At 40.5% G+C, this 18,449-nt stretch overlaps 1 protein-coding gene across 1 annotated transcript; it reads left to right on the top strand.

Annotated features, from left to right (window-relative positions):
• The first annotated feature begins 17,273 nt into the window (after window positions 1-17,273).
• LOC137527319 (olfactory receptor 6C74-like) lies at window positions 17,274-18,209 on the top strand. The gene has a single exon (XM_068247827.1). It carries the CDS (start codon window positions 17,274-17,276, stop codon window positions 18,207-18,209), a length of 936 nt encoding a protein of 311 aa, XP_068103928.1.
• The last annotated feature ends 240 nt before the right edge of the window (window positions 18,210-18,449 follow it).

The following is an 18,449-nucleotide window of genomic DNA, read 5'->3' as shown; positions in this document are numbered from 1 at the left end:
TAACACAAAAAGTTATAATCAAATATGTAAAACATGTGCCACCCTCAATAAAAACATTAAAGAAATGGACACCATGTATAAAATATATGCAACCCTCAATAAATGCATTGAAGAAATGGACATCATGTATTAAATATATACGGAGTAATATAGAGAAATCATGAGGACCTACAAACTCAGTAGAACCACATCACATATATAGTCGATAGACAGTGTAATAATAATAATATGCATATGTACACATTATGTAGGTGTGACAGGTGAAACATCCTGTAACATATACTTTAGATCAGAAAGATCTATGAGGGGCATACAACATATATGAGGGGAGTTCTCCAGGAGTGGCCCCATTTTGAGGACTCAGGGAAGGGATGGGGAGTGTGAAATATCACACACAAAAATTTTTTTATTTTTTTTTGTGATATTTCACACTCCCCATCCCTTCCCTGAGTCCTCAAAATGGGGCCACTCCTGGAGAACTCCCCTCATATATGTTGTATGCCCCTCATAGATCTTTCTGATCTAAAGTATATGTTACAGGATGTTTCACCTGTCACACCTACATAATGTGTACATATGCATATTATTATTATTACACTGTCTATCGACTATATATGTGATGTGGTTCTACTGAGTTTGTAGGTCCTCATGATTTCTCTATATTACTCCGTATATATTTAATACATGATGTCCATTTCTTCAATGCATTTATTGAGGGTTGCATATATTTTATACATGGTGTCCATTTCTTTAATGTTTTTATTGAGGGTGGCACATGTTTTACATATTTGATTATAACTTTTTGTGTTATCACAGTCCTTTGTGACATTTTATACTCCCCATCCCTTCCCTTGGTCCTCAGAATGTGGCCGCTCCTGGAGAACTCCCCCCGTTCTGAGCTATCTAAAATACAAACAGTTGCCCATCTTGGTTTATCCATCCCAAAATGGCCGCCCCCATAGGTCTCCGCCAAAATGGCTATTAATACACACTTTGTGCTCTACTCGGGAGCTCCTTGCTATGTTTACATAGCAACCAGAGTTGCTGCTCCGGCCTAATACTTGATGACGTCATGCGTCATTACTCATAGACGCACGCCGGCCGCTGGCCACGCCCCCTGATGACGCTGGCCCGCTCCTCTCCAGCGCACACGTTTTAAATAGGCGCTTTAACACTACGGGCATGTTTGGCGCCCAGGATAGAGACACTCTGTACTAGGTAAGCTCTTGCCTCCTGCATTATAGTATGTTTAGCCCCTCGTCCAGGGGACCAGTTAAGTAGTCCTTACCTACCTTGATTCCCGGTCCCCATATTACAGCACACCTGCCCTGTCCTAATATTTCAGTAATACACTGTATTTTGAACTGGATCCCCCGCCCCTACTGACACCTATTTCTACTGTCACCAGCCCTTATATCCTCCTGATACCCATCATTAATCTACCCCATCAAGGAGTTTTTATTGAACATCGCCTAACCCCACGTTGAACTCCTTCTTAGCACATCCATTATTTCCTGGCCCCCTCATCCCGTGCCCCCCCCCCCCTTCGTGAGCCATATTATATTACACATCCTTATTAGACATGCTGTTCGAGGTGTAATTGTCCGATACAGACATGGGACAATATTCTTTTGGCCTTAATGCGCTATATATGTTATTTTTATTTGTATTACGTATGTGTATATGTATATGAATGTGTAAATATTGCAGACTTTTTATGATCATTAGTATTTTTGTTTATATGTTTTAATTATATTTACTGACCCTATGGGTAGCCACCGGTGTTTATATATCACCATCGGGACCTATGGACTATACCCTATGGTTTTTATTGCATAAGCTATAGCAAAAGTCATATTGTTCATTTATTTATTTGTTTATGCATCTATGACTACTGGTGCTGAGTGTTATGTGTCTATCTTGCTGTTTGTATTCAAAGGCACACCTATAGACCTGAGGAAGCGGCTGTTGCCGAGAAACGCGTTGTCATTTGTGCCTCAATAAAAGTTAAGAAGTATTTATTACTACCTTGCGTGTGGTTTTCACTACTATAAGGTAGGAACAAGAGAACCCTTATTTTTTTATTTATTAGTTTTATTGGTTTTATAACACTTATCATTGATATAAGTCTACGGGCGCCTCCTACTCTTCTTGAATCTTTGCTACCCCAGCTTAGGGGAGTGCACACTTGGAATTCATTCCAAAGGGGCCAACTTTTTACCAGGAGCTGCGACCTATACCATCCTCAGAAGCAAGGCCGAGTGAGGACGGTACTTCCTCACAGGCGAGAAAGGTGGTTGCTTTCTATAGCAACCCAATTTTGTGAGTATATCACTGTTTCACGCACATATTCTGGTGTCTCATTGATAATACACCAGATCGGGCTCCCGGTCTCTGTGCCTTTTTTGTTTTTTTCACAAGAATCAGCTTAGGGCCTGTACACACTGCTGCGCTTGCGTTGCGTTTTTAAAAACGCATGCGTTTTTAAAAACGCAAGGTCTTTTGAAAAAGAATGAAAATCGTGATGACTTGTACACACTGGTGCGATGCGTTTTTAAAAAAACGCAAACGCAGTGCCTGCTGCACTTTTTTAAGCGCAGCGCATGAAAAACGCATTAAAAACGCATGCGCTTGCGTTTTTGCCTGCGTTTTTCAGAAGTCAGTATCCCAGAAGACTCTGCAATGTCCTGATTCCTGTTGAAATGTAAACTAGAAAAAAAACAAAGGATTCTTTAGCCAATCAGCAATTACAAGAAAAACGCAAACGCACAAAAAACGCAGGCAAAAGCGCATGCGTTTTTAAAACTACAGGCACTTTAAAAACGCATGCGCTTGCGTTTTTGCCTGCGTTTTTCAGTGTGTACAGGCCCTTACTGTCTAAAATGTCAAGGCACTCTGAAAAGCTGTGGGCGAGGCTTGTTTAGTTTAAAAGGAATTAGAGTATTAAAACAAACACAAAAAAAAGTATTTGGCTTGAGGAATGCCCTATAAACAATATGAAAGGAACATAATTATGCAATGATTAAAAGTTTATCTCAGATCCACTTCAATGTCTTACCTTCTCAGAAGAACAAATCATAAATAATGGAAAAGGTAAGTTTATTGATTTGCATAAGACAACACATTTCATGGGTCTCAGCCCGCTTCCTCTGGTCAATCACAAGTGCCTGTGATGATTCAGTTACAAAAATGGACGCCTAAGATTCTTGGGTGACCATCAAGGATAAACAATTCTTGACTTGTAATACAGTAATTTTTCTTTTCTTTTGTATAGACCACCATTTCTACACCTCAATGTGCTGCTTTACAGCCAACTAACAGGACATGGTGGATCCCACTATCACTTTGCACAACATTATTTTCAGTTTTATTGCTTGAAAGTCACAAAAATGCATATATTTAATAGCGGTCTAGATGGCTAGTATTCACATCCTGCTGTGATAGAGTTCCAGCATAGACTATCTGCATGGAGTTTATATTTTCTTTTTAAAGAGTTTCCTCCTGTTGCTATCCCTTGCCAAACCGATTATCTTAATTTCCTTTCTTAAAAATTGCTCTTAAACTATTATAGGGATAGTTGATTCACCACCACGGGACAACTAGTGAGGAAAATTGTTTGATTCACTCTATATCCTGTTGCAAAAAAGGAACACTTACAGTATAAAAGTATTTATCAACATCGGTACTCAATAACAGAATTCTGTTTCTGATCTTGTAAAGTAAAAACAAAATGTACATAAACCAGACATCTGTCACATATTTCATCATCAGAGGAATTTCAGACGATCCAGAGATTCAAATCTATGTCTTCATTATGGTTCTCATCATCTATCTCATCACTGTTGGTGGAAACATGACCATTTTTCTCCTTATCTGCATAGACCATCATCTCCACACTCCAATGTACTGCTTCTTGACCAACTTGTCCGTGGTGGACCTATTTAGCTCCACCATCGCCTTGAACCCAATCCTCAGTAGTTTTATAACACGTGATAGAACTATTTCCTTCCTATCCTGCATGACACAGTCATACATTTTTGGTGTGTTAATAGGTACGGAACTCTTAACTCTTACAGCCATGAGTTACGATCGTTATGTTGCCATCTGCAAGCCATTAAAGTATCACATGATAATGAATACTAGAACCTGTGCTCTACTGATGTCCGCTTGTTGGCTGGTGGCTTTTTTACAGGTCCTCCCCCTGGATTTGATAGTATACCACTTTACATGTTATTCATCCATTGAGGTCAATCATTTTTTCTGTGATGTTGTTGCCTTGTTCAATATTTTCTGCAACGATATTTCATTTCTGCTGTTTTTGTTCCTTATAGAAGGTTTGACTCTGTTAACCCTTGCTCCATTTGTCCTTACTTTCATTCCTTATTTATTTATTATTGTGGCTATTCTGAAGATCCGCTCCAGTCAAGGAAGACGTAAGGCCTTTTACACATGCTCATCCCATCTAACAGTTGTCACGTTGCTTTACATAACTATCATGAGTCAATACATGACACCGCAAGTGAGCAGCACTCTGGACTCTAAAAAGCTTTATGCCCTGTTTAACACGGCTGCTGTGCCGATGTTGAATCCCCTCATCTATAGCTTAAGAAATAAGGATGTAAAAAAGGGTCTTAGACGATGTCTAGGAAAATTCCGACTAATCCTATTAAGTGATCCCATGATAAAATGATTGGTTAATTCTTTTATTTTTAAACTGATTAATTTATTTTATAATTTATGTTCTGTACAATTACGATAATACAGGCCTACAATGAAATTACAAGTTTGCATATTTAGATGGCTTATATACACTGATAGGCACTACAAATGTTATACTCCCAAGAAATATGTTTTATTAATAAAGCTCATCACTGTAACAAACATCAAAGACCTTTGAGTAAATCTCAGGTTCCAAATCCTAGCTGTATATGGCGGGTGGGGGGGGGGGGGGGGGGGTCTAAGAAAGATTGAAAACACACAAAGTAGTTCAGAGGCAGGCTTTTAATTGCATTTTATGCCAGATTGTTGATAGAGGTTGAGATAGATAAAGTTCAGGCACTCAGGAATTCTTACAGATTCTTCATAGGAAAACATAGGGAGACAACACCGGTGCAAAAAACACTTCTTATGCAGGTAGCTGATCTTCCACCAACACCACTCACACCCCATAAGAAACCACACTCAGCTGAGCTATAGATTACAGTGGTCAGAAAGTCAGACAGTGGTCAGAAATGCAGATGGGGAATGATATGGGTTCCAGTGGTGGTCTCTGGCCTCCAAGACAGTTATTCCAGCCACAGCTTATCAAAGTGTGTCCTGTGGTTTAGTCTCCACTACTCCAATAGTGCTTTAACCCCAATAAAACTAATAACAACCAATCCTCATTGTGCAATACCATAAAACATTTTGAATTTTGTTATTAAAATGTATTCGCATTTTGTAGAGTGTAACAATGCTTTTGAAATATGTGGGAATGTTACGAACTGACTGTCGCGTCCTGGCTAAATCGTCTGATCCGTCCTCGACTCCCATCCGTAGTCCTTGTGAGTTTACCAGTTTCCATGTCAGTCTCCTCCTCCATACTTATTCAGATGATAGGAGACTGCGTGGCTTGAAGGACATTATGGGCAAGGTCCCTCCCCTTTTGGAAACACCCCATCTGTTCTTTGGATAAAAGTTCTACCTCAGAGCCCAGGCGTTTGTATGGGTCATCTAGAGAATTAGGTACATTTTCTATAGATCATAAACATGCCTGAGAATAATCTTTTCGCCATTGATATTTTGCAGCATTACAAGTTGGTCCCTCCTAAACACTACATACATATGATTCCCAAATACATGTATGTATTCAAATTACAATATTATACAGCTTTCATAATTTTATTTTATTTACCAATTATGATGGGGTCATACCTGAAATTGTTTTTGGCACATACAGGGCATAAACAAGACTTAAAGTAGAAAGTAAAACATTACTATGCACACATTACAACCAGGATGCAACAACAAGGAGCAGACATCTAATGGAGAAAAAGGAGGGGGTGGGGGGGCGTGGTTCTATGGATTGAGTTCAGAGTTTGACAGTGGAGAGGTAAAATGTACTCCTATGTCTTGGGGTCCTGGTGGAGACAGCCAGGGAGCCAACTGAAGCAACAGTAGCCTTGGTGGGAGGGGTTGATCAATCAGAGTCAGAATTATTTTTATTCTATAAGTACAACTGGGTCCTGCCCGGAATTGGATTTAGCACAAAAAAAACAGGGCTAAAGTAGGAGATAGGACACAGGATAACCAGGATTTCCTACAGTACAAGACCAACCTACTGCAGTTCCACGCTGCCCTTGCTCATGCGAAGCAGGAATACTTTACCAAGCTTATCGGAGCACAAGCTTCCAATCCCCGGCGTCTTTTTGCCACTTTCAACTCCCTGCTTAAACCCACCCCCCCACCCTCCGTTTCCTCCCTCTCTGCCACAGATTTAGCCACCCACTTCACCAACAAAATTGTCTCCATCCGCCAAGAAATATCCAATCTCCAATCTTCACCTCCCACCCCCTCCCAACCAGCTCCTCCTCCACCCTATTCTCCCCTCACATCCTTCACTCCTACTACCACCGAGGAAGTCAACCACCTACTGCAGACTTCCCATACCACTACTTCGCCCCTTGTCCCCATCCCTTCTGATTTACTCCAGCCTCACTTCACGGAATTGGCCCCAGTCCTCACTACCCTGTTCAACCTCTCCCTATCCACAGGCACCTTCCCCTCAGACTTCAAGCAGGCCACTGTACTACCCCTGCTCAAGAAACCCTCCCTCGACCCCTCGCTACCCTCTAACTACCGTCCTATCTCCCTCCTCCCCTTTGCCTCAAAACTCCTGGAGCGTCTGGTTCACAAACGCCTGACCCAGTACCTCAATGCCAACTCACTCCTAGACCCACTGCAATCTGGATTTCGGCCTGCCCACTCAACCGAAACTGCTCTCACCAAAGTGGTCAATGACCTTGCCTTAGCTAAAGCTGAAGGTAAATACTCCATTCTCCTCCTCCTTGACCTTTCACCGGTTTTTAACACAGTAGATCATCCCCTACTCCTCCAGTCCCTCCAGTCCTTGGGCATTCACGATCTCGCCCTGTCCTGGCTTTCATCCTACCTCTCCAACCGCTCCTTCACGACCGCCTACAATGAGTCCTCGTCCACCCCCAACCACCTCTCGGTGGGAGTCCCCCAAGGTTCGGTCCTTGCCCCCCTACTGTTCACGCTATACACATCCTCCATTGGCAAGGTTATTTCCTCCATGGGTTTTAACTATCATCTGTATGCAGATGACACCCAGATCTACCTCCACACCCCTGACATATCCACCACTACCATGGACAAGGTCTCCTCCTGCCTATCAGCCATCTCCTCCTGGATGTCCGCTAGGTTCCTGAAACTAAATCTAGACAAAACGGAATTTATGATCTTCCCTCCCCGGCCATCCACGAACCTCCCAGATGTGCATGTCACTGTTACCCACACTACCATTCGCCCTACCTCTCAAGCCCGTTGTCTGGGTGTCACCCTGGACTCCGCACTCTCCTTCACTTCCCACATCCAAAACCTCACAAAGTCCTGCAACTTCCACCTTCGTAACATCTGTAAGATTCGCCCTTTCCTGACCTCTGCCACCACCAAACTCCTCATCCATGCCCTCATAATTTCCCGCCTTGACTACTGCAATGCCCTGCTGTCTGGTCTCCCTATGACCCGAACAGCCCCACTGCAGTCCATCATGAATGCGGCAGCCAGAATTATCCACTGTTCCCATCGCTCCACCACGGCAGATCCCCTCCTAGAATCCCTCCACTGGCTTCCTATCCAGTCCAGAATCAAATTCAAGATACTGTGTCTGACCTACAAATCTGTCCACAAAACTTGTCCAACCTACATTTCCGATCTTACTCAGAGGTACACACCTAGCCGCTCACTCCGCTCCTCCAATGAACTTCGCCTAACCGCCCCCCGCATCACCCAGTCCCATGCACGCCTCCAGGACTTCTCAAGAGCTGCTCCAACACTATGGAACTCCCTACCTCCACCCATTAGGGCAGCCCCCTCCTTCAACATCTTCAAGAAAGCCCTCAAAACTCACCTTTTCACTCTGGCCTACTACCCCTCACAAGTGCTCTAAACCTACAGCTGAACTCTGGTCCCCTACCGTTCGTGTCCTTACCTCTCCCTCTAGATTGTAAGCCTTTGGGCAGGGTCCTCCTCCTTTTGTGTCCTACCTGATCATGCACCTCCATTACTGTGAACCCATGCTATGCATCTGAGTGAACCTAACTTGCCTAATCTACATGCTCAATTCAATGACTAAGCATTACCTGGCACTCATACTGTGCCGTGTGATCTGGTTTTCTATTATTCCTGTATTGTCATATTGCGGTATGTCACCCCTAAATATTGTCTGTAACCTAAATTAATGTTCAGCGCTGCGTAATATGTTGGCGCTTTATAAATACAATAAATAAATAAATAATACACAGCAAGTGTTTGTTTCTATGCCGTGAGGTCTTAGTGGAGATGATCCAAAACCTCCATCCTGATGGAAGCTGAATAAAGAAGCGGTGGCTTGGATGTGAGGGATTTTTGGTGATTCTCAATGCTCTGGAGCACAATCTGCAGTTGTAGATGAGGTCCAGTGGGGGGAGGGATTTCCCAATCATCCTCTCTGCTGATCTGATGACCTTCTGTAATTTGGATCTGTCATTGGCGGAGGTCCCAGCATACCAGACAGATTGAAGGAACAGTGGACACATTCAACTGGTGGAGTAGAAGCTCATCAGAAGCTCCTGGGCCATGTCAAAGTTCCTCATTTGGCAAAGGAAGAATAGTCTTTTCTGGGTTTTCATCTAAGTAGAGGCAGGGTTGGCCTTCCAGCTCAGGTCGTTGGAGACTGTTGTGTTCAGGAGTGGGGTGCAGGGTACCCTTTTGACTTCAGTGCTGTCAATGTAGTTGGAGGTAGGATGGGGCTATGTTTCCTGAAGTTGATGATAATATCAACAGTTTTGGCTGTGTTGAGGACAAAGCTGTTCTCTCTACACCAGTGGCATATTCTTTCCACCTGCTGATGGCATGTCTTCTTGTGGCCTTAACAGTCTGTGCTGTGGATCTGCAGTTATTTGAATACAGTAAGAACAGGATTTGTACAGAGTGAGAAAAGGATTCTTGTAGAGTGAGAACAGGCTATCCCCCATGCTCTGGAATACAGTCTGGATTTGTGGAGAAGGTTAAGAGGGGGAAGGGGTATTCCTATAATTCTCACCATGATCTGATGAACCTCTGGAGTTTGTATCTGTCGCTGGCAAAGAAGCCAGTGTACCAGACCAGGCTGAATGAAGAGAGGACAGATTCAATAGTGGTAGAGTAGAAGCACCTCAGTAGTTCCTGAACTATACCAAACTTCTTTCGTTGGCGAAGGAAGAATAGTCTTTTCTGGGCTTTCATCTAGTTAGAGTCGGTATTGGATTGTGCCCAGGGGGCAGACGCTGGATACTCCTCCGACTTCAGTGCCTTCGATGTAGATCAGAGGTTGGGGCATGCTTCATGAAGTTGATGATCATCATCTCAATGGTTTTAGCTGTGTTGAGGACTAGCGTGTTGTCTTTACACCAATGGCATGCTCTATCAACCTTCTGATGGTAGGGCTACTCGTCATTCTTGGTTTAAAGGCAAACAATCGTGGTGTCATCAGCAAATCTGATGATTTTGAAAGAGCTTGCCATGAATGTGCGGTTGTTCATGTACAGGAAGAATAGAAATGGTAACAAGACACAGCCTTGTGGGGCACCCTTGGTTGAGAGGAGAGGATGCCCAGCTTGACACCTTGGGAAATATTAGTGAGGGGAAAAAAATATTTGCATAATTAAGGTATAACTACTGTTAACTCATGTTAGGGGGTCTCAAGTTGAGACCAAGTGATGAGACGCAGGTCCAATTTATATTTATTTTACATTGCAATGGAGAATACAGGCTTGAAATATATTCATTAGCAAGCAGGACTCTGAAAAATAAAGTGTGTGACAGTATCTTTCAAAGTCATATTACATTATCATTACATCACACTTTTGGGTGGATTATGGGAGTTACAATCAAAATATGACCTAGAGTCCAAACTGTTAAGAGTTAAGAAGGTGTTACTGTCATGTGACTTAAAGGGGCACTACAGCGAAAAACTGTAAAATTTCAAATATGTGCAAACATATACAAATAAGTAGTACATTTTTTCCAGAGTAAAATGAGCCATAAATTACTTTTCTCCTAAGTTGCTGTCACTTACAGTAGGTAGTAGAAATCTGACAGAAGTGACAGGTTTTGGACTAGTCCATCTCTTTATAGGGGATTCTCAGGGATGTATTTATTTTCAAAAGCACTTAGTGAATGGCAGTTGCTCTGTCTAACTGCCAAAAAAAACTGTGTAGGAAGCAGGGAAGCTGGCCAGCATCGTCGTTTAAATCATTTTTAGGGAATACCTTTATAAAGAATAAAAGCCTTGCTGAAAATCTATGAAGAGATAGACTAGTCCAAAACTAGTCCAAAACCTGTCACTTCTGTCAGATTTCTACTACTTACTGTAAGTGACTGCAGCATAGGAGAAAAGTAATTTATGGCTCATTTTACTCTGGAAAAAATGTACTTCTTATTTGTATATGTTTGCACATATTTTAAATTTTACAGTTTTTCGCTGTAGCGCCCCTTTAAATCGGCCATGACATTTATGAAGTTTTGTTATGGCCTTGTTTGGTGGTTCAATGGTAGTACACTCATCTATTTTGTTATTCTTTGCTGAGGTGATGTGAGCAGCTGTACTATGCACACAAATACAGAAAAGCAGTATTAGACGTTTCTCATAATATTAATATGAAATATATTTAAATTCATCTCATGAATACATTCAATATTTTTTTTTACAATATGCGATCATTGTAACTACACTTAAAAAAAAAAACCTGCACCATATTATCACTACACCCATCAGGTGTGAACATCAAGGTCAATGGCCTGAATTCATCAAACATTACCACATTGGGTAATGCAGAAAACAGATGATGTTAAGGAGCATTTGGGAAAATGTCAATTTATCAAGGCTGTTATCGCATGGAAAGCTGCAATTACCGAGCAGTGAGGTAAATTACCATCTTGTTCGGTAAATACCCGAAAAAATGTCAGTAAATGTCAGTTCATCAAGGTTACAGTATGCGGTAAAGCCAAGCATCAGGTTTGATCATCACCAGCAGCTCTGAGGTAGCGAAAACTAGCTTCGACGGCCTTTCGTGGCGATATGCCCATGTTTGAAAGGAGCAGAGCCAAAAGAAACAGCCCCTGTCTCCTTCAAGTCCCGATGATTGGATGCTGATAAGACCCACAGGCTTCTCCAGTGAGACTATTTTTTTTTTTACCCCCCAGGCAGCGGAGTGACCGTTTAGCCGTTTAAACCCTTAGGTTCCTGTTTGAAGATGCATCAGAACTAGTGGGGAAATCACCTAAGCTTGGCATTTGTAATGTCTCCTGGAAGTTCTTCTAAGCTGTAGCAATTAAATAAAATGTTAAGAAAGACTAATGTACAGATTCAAAGCGAGCAGAGGCAGTATAACAAACAGTATAACAAACATGTACATCTAAAGGGATCTCTTACTATTGTAATGTTGTCTCTGCACCAAGATCAGCATGTAACAACAGCGACTCTTCTGCTGTTACAAACAGGTTTTTGTCAATGGGCTTTGGTAAATTACTGAACTTCTACCGCACCTGTTAAAAGTCTTGATGAATTAGCAAAAAAATACCTAATGCAGATTCCCTCAAAGCTTTGCAGAGTTTCCCAGCACTGTAACCTCTCCAATTATTTTACCCTTTAACAATAGAGCAATTGAGATCAACCTCAATATTCAATGCCTTTGGGTGTGGGGTTTCCATTTTGCTCTACACAGCAAACCTCCCCAACATGGGTGGAATCCTGAGGTTTGCCAGAAAGGGGCACTAGCAACGTTTGAGCACTCCACACAACTCAGAAGATATATATATATATTACTGTAGATACATATATATTTTTTATCATTATTATTATTATTTAGTGCTTTTCTATATGATATTTTAAGTTTGTCAGGTTGAAGGTTTTTTTTAGAGTGGCATCCTCCAGCAGTTCTCCCCAGTGCCTTTTCAGTATGTTTTCTAATTCTCAGCTCTGGCTAGTATATTATGTCAAAAATGCTACCTGGAAGTCATTTGCACCCCTGTTTTCATCTCTATCACAGATAAATGTCATTATGTTTGTCCTAGCGATGGTCAGAAAGTTCCATCGGAATAAAAATATTCGATTTTCAGTTCGGAAATCGGCTTTCCACATCAGAAATCGGAAATTGCCCCAAAAGCCAGGTCACAGAACTGAGAAGCATTGAACCATTCAGAGAATGTAGAATCTTTCTGTGAAAATTTGATTGCCATGGGATTATAGACCAATTGCAAGTCAAACATTCTACAGAGTATTTTTGAGTCTTCTGACTGGCCTAAAATTTCCTTGGTTTTCTGATTTTCATGGTAAATCCACTGCATTCTCTGATTGGTCAAATACTACCTAATATTTCTGATTTGAAATTCAGAAATACTCTGTAGATATTGGACCAATCAGAGACTGTGGTAATTTACAGCGAAAATGGTGGAAAAAAAAGTCATGGGATTGGTCTATAATTACTGCAGCAATCCGATTTTCACAGAAAAGTTCAGCAATATCTGATTGGTTCAATGCTTAGATAAACTTTTTATGGAATCTATAATATTTTACAGATGTCCGTAATCATTACAGATTCTGTACAAAAGCAATACTTTTTTTTGGGAAATTGGCTTAACGTCAGTATTATGCAGTATTGGTAATCAGCATTTTTGGAATTTTCTCGGAATCGGAAATCTGCATTTCCGACCATCCCTACTACCGACCTCCATCATTGTCCTTTGTTATCTTTCTTCTTCATACCCTTTCTTCATGAACTGATCAATCAGTTTTTGTGATTGCTCAGTGTAATTCTCCTCCTTATTCCCTGCAATCTGGCCCCTAGGGATCCCTCCTATCTAGTTAGGATGGTGGTAATGGAAAATAGGTATATATCCATTTATATTCTTTATCAATGAAGTTACTTTCTGTGATGAGTGTATTTTTAAAATCTAAAAAATGTCTCTTTCAACCTATGTTCCATATTTAATGGAAAATTCCATGTTATCATTAAGTGAAGTAAAAATATCAGCAAGCGAATCAACTCCCTCATCCCATAATAAAAATAAATCATCAATGTACTGTGACCAGTGATGAAGTACTTTACACCTGTGATTTTCCATAATTTCCTCTTGCCACCTTGGTATATACACAGGTTTGCCAAACATGGGGCAAATCCTGCCTCATGGAACAACTCTTTATCTGCAAATAATAATTTCCCTGGTGCCAAAAATAATTAATTTTCAGTGCAAAGTGGCCAAGGGCATTGGTTTGCATGTGCTGGTGTGTGAAAGAGGAGTGCTCCAATCCACATATGCATTGTTTTTAGGGGGGGGGGAGTTGGGATTTTGGGGTGATCATGTATTTTTGATACGGTGATACATTTTGATATGCATTGTGAGAAATTGGTTCCGTGGTTTGTTGTTCAAGGATATTGGTATTAAATTGCTTCCCTAATAGGGGTAAATGCATCATAATTAACCTGTTCACCGGATATTAATAGATATCTTGGAGGATCACCTACCTGCATAAGACAAAGCACTTTTCTGCACCATTCTTGAATAAAAAAAAAATTGCTTATTTCAGGTCCCAAGTTTAAAACACCATTCATTGCAACCAATAGAAGCATACTTTTGGATTTGTCTTTTTTCCAAATCCCCCAAGTCCCCCCAGCACTTATTTCTTTCCGGGGTGCTGGGGGAAAAATGAGTGATCGGGAAAAGGATTGGCGCCATCTATTCAGAGGCTCTGTGCTTGGTGTAAAGAGTAGGGGGAGGGGCCCAGAATTAGTGGTAGGGGGACCTCACTTTGATCCATATAGGGAGCACTGTGCCAAACCTGATCCAGCAGCGGTGCCTCTATGGAAGAGCAAAATGAGGGGGAGATGGCAGGTGGTGATCAGAGTATTGGATATACTCCATCACTCTGATCTGTAAAGCATGGTACTGTGTTAGATTTTATGTGGCAATAGCGCCACCTAGGGGCAGCATGTTTTATTATGTTGGACTATGTCCGACATTGGGGCCATGCAGGAAAATGGCAATGTTGGACATAGTCTGACAACAGAGCAGGAAGGGTTGAAATTATATTAAGCAAATGAAGTCACAGATTGCATCATGATCAGATGATTGATACTGTGTATTGTATGCTTATATTATTATTATTTAGTTTCTTTTATTTATTATTATTTATTATAATTAATTTATTATTATTAATAGATGTATTAATATATTAGGATTTTATCATTTTTGGCACTGTTACAGAATCATAGGGAGACATGGAAATGAAGAAATTCAATATTTCCTGAAAAAAGAAAAAACATCAGATGTCTTCATTAAAGGTATGTGTGAAATTATCTGTGTGATAGTAACACACTCATAATGTTTGTAAAAGATTTACAGAGGTCAGGAACACTTTGAAGGACAACTACAAATAGTAACTTTTTAATTAACCAAAATCCACTAAGGCATTCATGCAGAGGAACAAGTACAATGTTCTGGAATGGCCATCTCAGTCCCCAGACCTGAATATAATTGAAAATCTGTAGTGTGAGTTAAAGAGAGCTGTCCATGCCCGGAAGCCATCAAACCTGAATGAACTAGAGATGTTTTGTAAAGTGGAATGGTCCAAAATACCTTCAACCATAATCTAGACTCTCATTGGAACCTACAGGAAGCGTTTAGAGGCTGTAATTTCTGCAAAAGGAAGATGTACTAAATTTTGAGTTAATTTATTTTTGTGGTGCTCAAATTTATGCACCTGCCTAATTGTATTTAAACAATTATTCCACACTTTCTATAAATTCAATAAACTTCATTTCACTTCTCAAATATCACTGTGTGTGTCTCCTATATGATATATTTAACGGACATTTTTTATCGTAACAACCAACGATTTATACAGGAAAATCATGACAGTTAACAAGGTTGCCCAAACTTTCGCATCCCACTGTAAATCTGTAGCTATGACTTAATTATCCATTATCTGAATGCAGTGCGTAATTGTATGTAGTGCCAAGGGATTAATTATGAACATCAGCTGTACTATATATAAAGCCCTTCATTCATATGGATTATGATGCAAATGCTTTGTGAATGATGTCATGTATTTCTAGCTCCACTCATCATAGATGTACAGGATCTGTGTAAGAATGGACCTATGGACCATTTTAAACAGGCAAGTAAGAGTACCAGTTTATTTTTTTTTTATTTTTTTAAGCTTTCAATTTTTTTTACTGAGAATCTAAAATAGAAATCACCAGAATAGTGAAAAACAGATACATCTCATTGTCCAAGCAATAAGTTTTCCTGTATCAGTAAATTGAGTTAAGCAAAGATGTATGTGAGAACCAAACATCAAAACTGTAAGCACAATATCTTATACAAAGAAACTAGTAGTATAATGCCCGGAGGGCATCAAACCTGAATGACGATGATCCCAAAACTAAATCCATTATTAGAATTGATTATGAGGTATAGGTAATTAGAGGAGAAATTTTTTATCAACCTACTCTGGTAGCAGGTGTCTTGTGCCTGTTTTTAAGAGGACATTTAAGAGAACATTAAAGGGGCACTATGGTTAAATAAATGGTTATAATGTCATTTAATATAAAATATCTGCAAGTGTAGCAATGTTCAACACATATATTGTGGCAGAAAAAAAGTCTATTTCAATATTACATTACCCTTAGTTACAGATGAGTGGCGTCAGCAGAGGAAATTATCTGACGCCAAATCAGCACATACCATTGCTGTTTGAGCTGTTGTTTTAAGCCCCCTTTGATGTTTCAAGAGAGGATTCCTCCAACTCCTATAACGGCTCACTCGTGCAGTTTTATTACTCATCTCAGCCGCCGTACGTCTCAGGACTTTGACATACGGCTCTGATGAAAAAATGCTCCTGGCTGAGGCATCCCAGCTGGCTCAGGAACGGACACATTGTTGTCCGTTGCTATGGAGACCAGCTCCCTGAGATGTATCTGTGTCCTGCATGCTTTTCATCAGAGCCGTATGTCAAAGTCCTGAGACAGACCGCGGCTGAGATGAGTAATAAAACTGCACGAGTGAGCCGTTATAGGAGTTGGAGGAATCCTCTCACAAAACATCAAAGGGGGGATTAAAACAGCGGCTCAAACAGCTGATAAGCTGCCTCCTACTGCACAATGGTATGTGCTGATTTGGCGTCAGATAATTTCCTCTGCTGACGCCACTCATCTGTAACTAAGGGTAATGTAATATTGAAATAGACTCTTTTTCTGCCACAATATATGTGTTAAACATTGCTACACTTGCACATATTTTATATTAAATGACATTATAACCAGTTATTTAACCATAGTGCCCCTTTAAGACTATAAATGGGAACCTTAGGGGGAGTTTAGCCACCCATGCCAAGTTTCCATGAAAGTATCGGGGTTATCTTGGAGGTTCCTGGGCAAACATTCATCTAGACCAGTGATCTGCAAACTTGGCTCTCCTGCTGTTAAGGAACTACCCACAATGTTTTTGCCCTTATGAATCATGACTGTGGCTGTCAGACTCCCGCAATGTATTGTGGGACTTGTAGTTCCTTAGCAGCTGGAGAGCCAAGTTTGTAGATCACTGATCTAGACATACAGTATATAGTTTATTTTTAAAATGATCGAATTCCATTCTAAATCATCAGATAGCCATTTGATGGCATGTATTTTTCTATAGAAAAGGGTTTCCAAGTACTAGTCTGTGCAAAACCATGTAGTCTGAAAATTAGAACTAATTCTTTCTAATGATTTTTCTTATAGTTTAAAAAGACGAGCGTTTTGGGATTTATTATGTTGAATTCTACATCTTGGCAACTATCATTCAAAATGACAAACTCAAAGTGGGAACATTCTACATACAGTACAAGGTGGCACATGCAAAGTAAAAGCTGTATCATCATACAACCTCAAGTTTTATCATTTATAAACATGAATGTTTAATATGGCAAATTTAAAACTTTGGATTTATATTAAATTCCACAGTTATATTCCAGGCCTTCTAAGCTTGTGACAATGTATACAAACCAGACTGTCAGATATTTCATTATCAGAGGATTCTCAGATGATCCTGAAATGCAGATCTGGATCTTCTTTCTGGTTCTGATCATCTATCTTATCACTCTTGGTGGCAACCTGACAATTTTCCTCCTCATTTGTGTAGACCGTAACCTCCACACCCCAATGTACTGCTTCCTGGCCAACTTGTCTGTTGTGGACATTTCGAGTTCCACCATCTCTTTGCACAAAATCCTCACTAGTTTTATTACTCATGACAAGACTATCTCCTACCTCTCTTGCATGTTGCAAACATATCTGTTTGGTTCGTTAATAGGTCATGAACTGTTAATACTAACAGCCATGAGTTATGACCGCTATGTGGCCGTTTGCAACCCACTACGATATCACTTGGTTATGAACATTAGAACCTGTGCTATTCTTATGTCAGCTTGTTGGCTGGTGGGATTTTTACAGGTTGCTCCTATAGATGGTATTTTATATAGCTTCTCTTGTTATTCATCCATTGACGTCAACCACTTTTTCTGTGACATTGTTGCCTTGATGAAGACTTCCTGCAATGATACCTCGTTTTTGGAATTCCTGTTTTTTATAGAAGGCATAACAGTGTTAAGTGTAACTCCATTTGTTCTGACTTTCATCCCTTACATATTTATTATCATTGCCATCTTGAAGATACGTTCTAATCGGGGACGATATAAAGCTTTCTACACATGTTCATCTCACCTCACGGTGGTCATTTTGCTCTACACAACCCTTGTGAGCCAGTATATGACGCCAAATCTAAGTTCCACTTTGGACTCCAAAAAATATTTTGCTCTGTTTAATACAGCTGCTGTGCCAATGCTCAATCCTCTGATCTATAGCCTGAAAAATAAGGATGTAAAAAAAGCTCTCAAGCGAAATCTAAGCAAATTTAAACTGATCAGCTAAAAGCATTCTGTGTTGTTAAAAAATACGTAATTTTTTTTAATGAACCTTACCTCCCAAGCCCGCTGTCTGGGTGTCACCCTAGACTCTACACTACCCTTCACCCCCACATCCAAAACCTCACAAAGTCCTGCAACTTCCACCTCCGCCACCACCAAACTCCTCATAGGTGCCCTCATAATCTCCTGCCTTGACTACTGCAAAACCCTTCTGTCTGGTCTCCCTATAACCCAAATTGCCTTG

Source organism: Hyperolius riggenbachi, chromosome 8, assembly GCF_040937935.1.
Source record: "Hyperolius riggenbachi isolate aHypRig1 chromosome 8, aHypRig1.pri, whole genome shotgun sequence".
Classification (NCBI taxonomy): Eukaryota; Metazoa; Chordata; class Amphibia; order Anura; family Hyperoliidae; genus Hyperolius; species Hyperolius riggenbachi.
Note: the sequence above shows the minus strand (reverse complement) of the source record. Positions and strands in the feature narration are given on the sequence as shown.

Coding starts and splice junctions, on each gene's coding strand:
- LOC137527319 (XM_068247827.1), top strand. CDS start 17,274: ATGTATACAAACCAGACTGTCAGATATTTCATTATCAGAGGATTCTCA.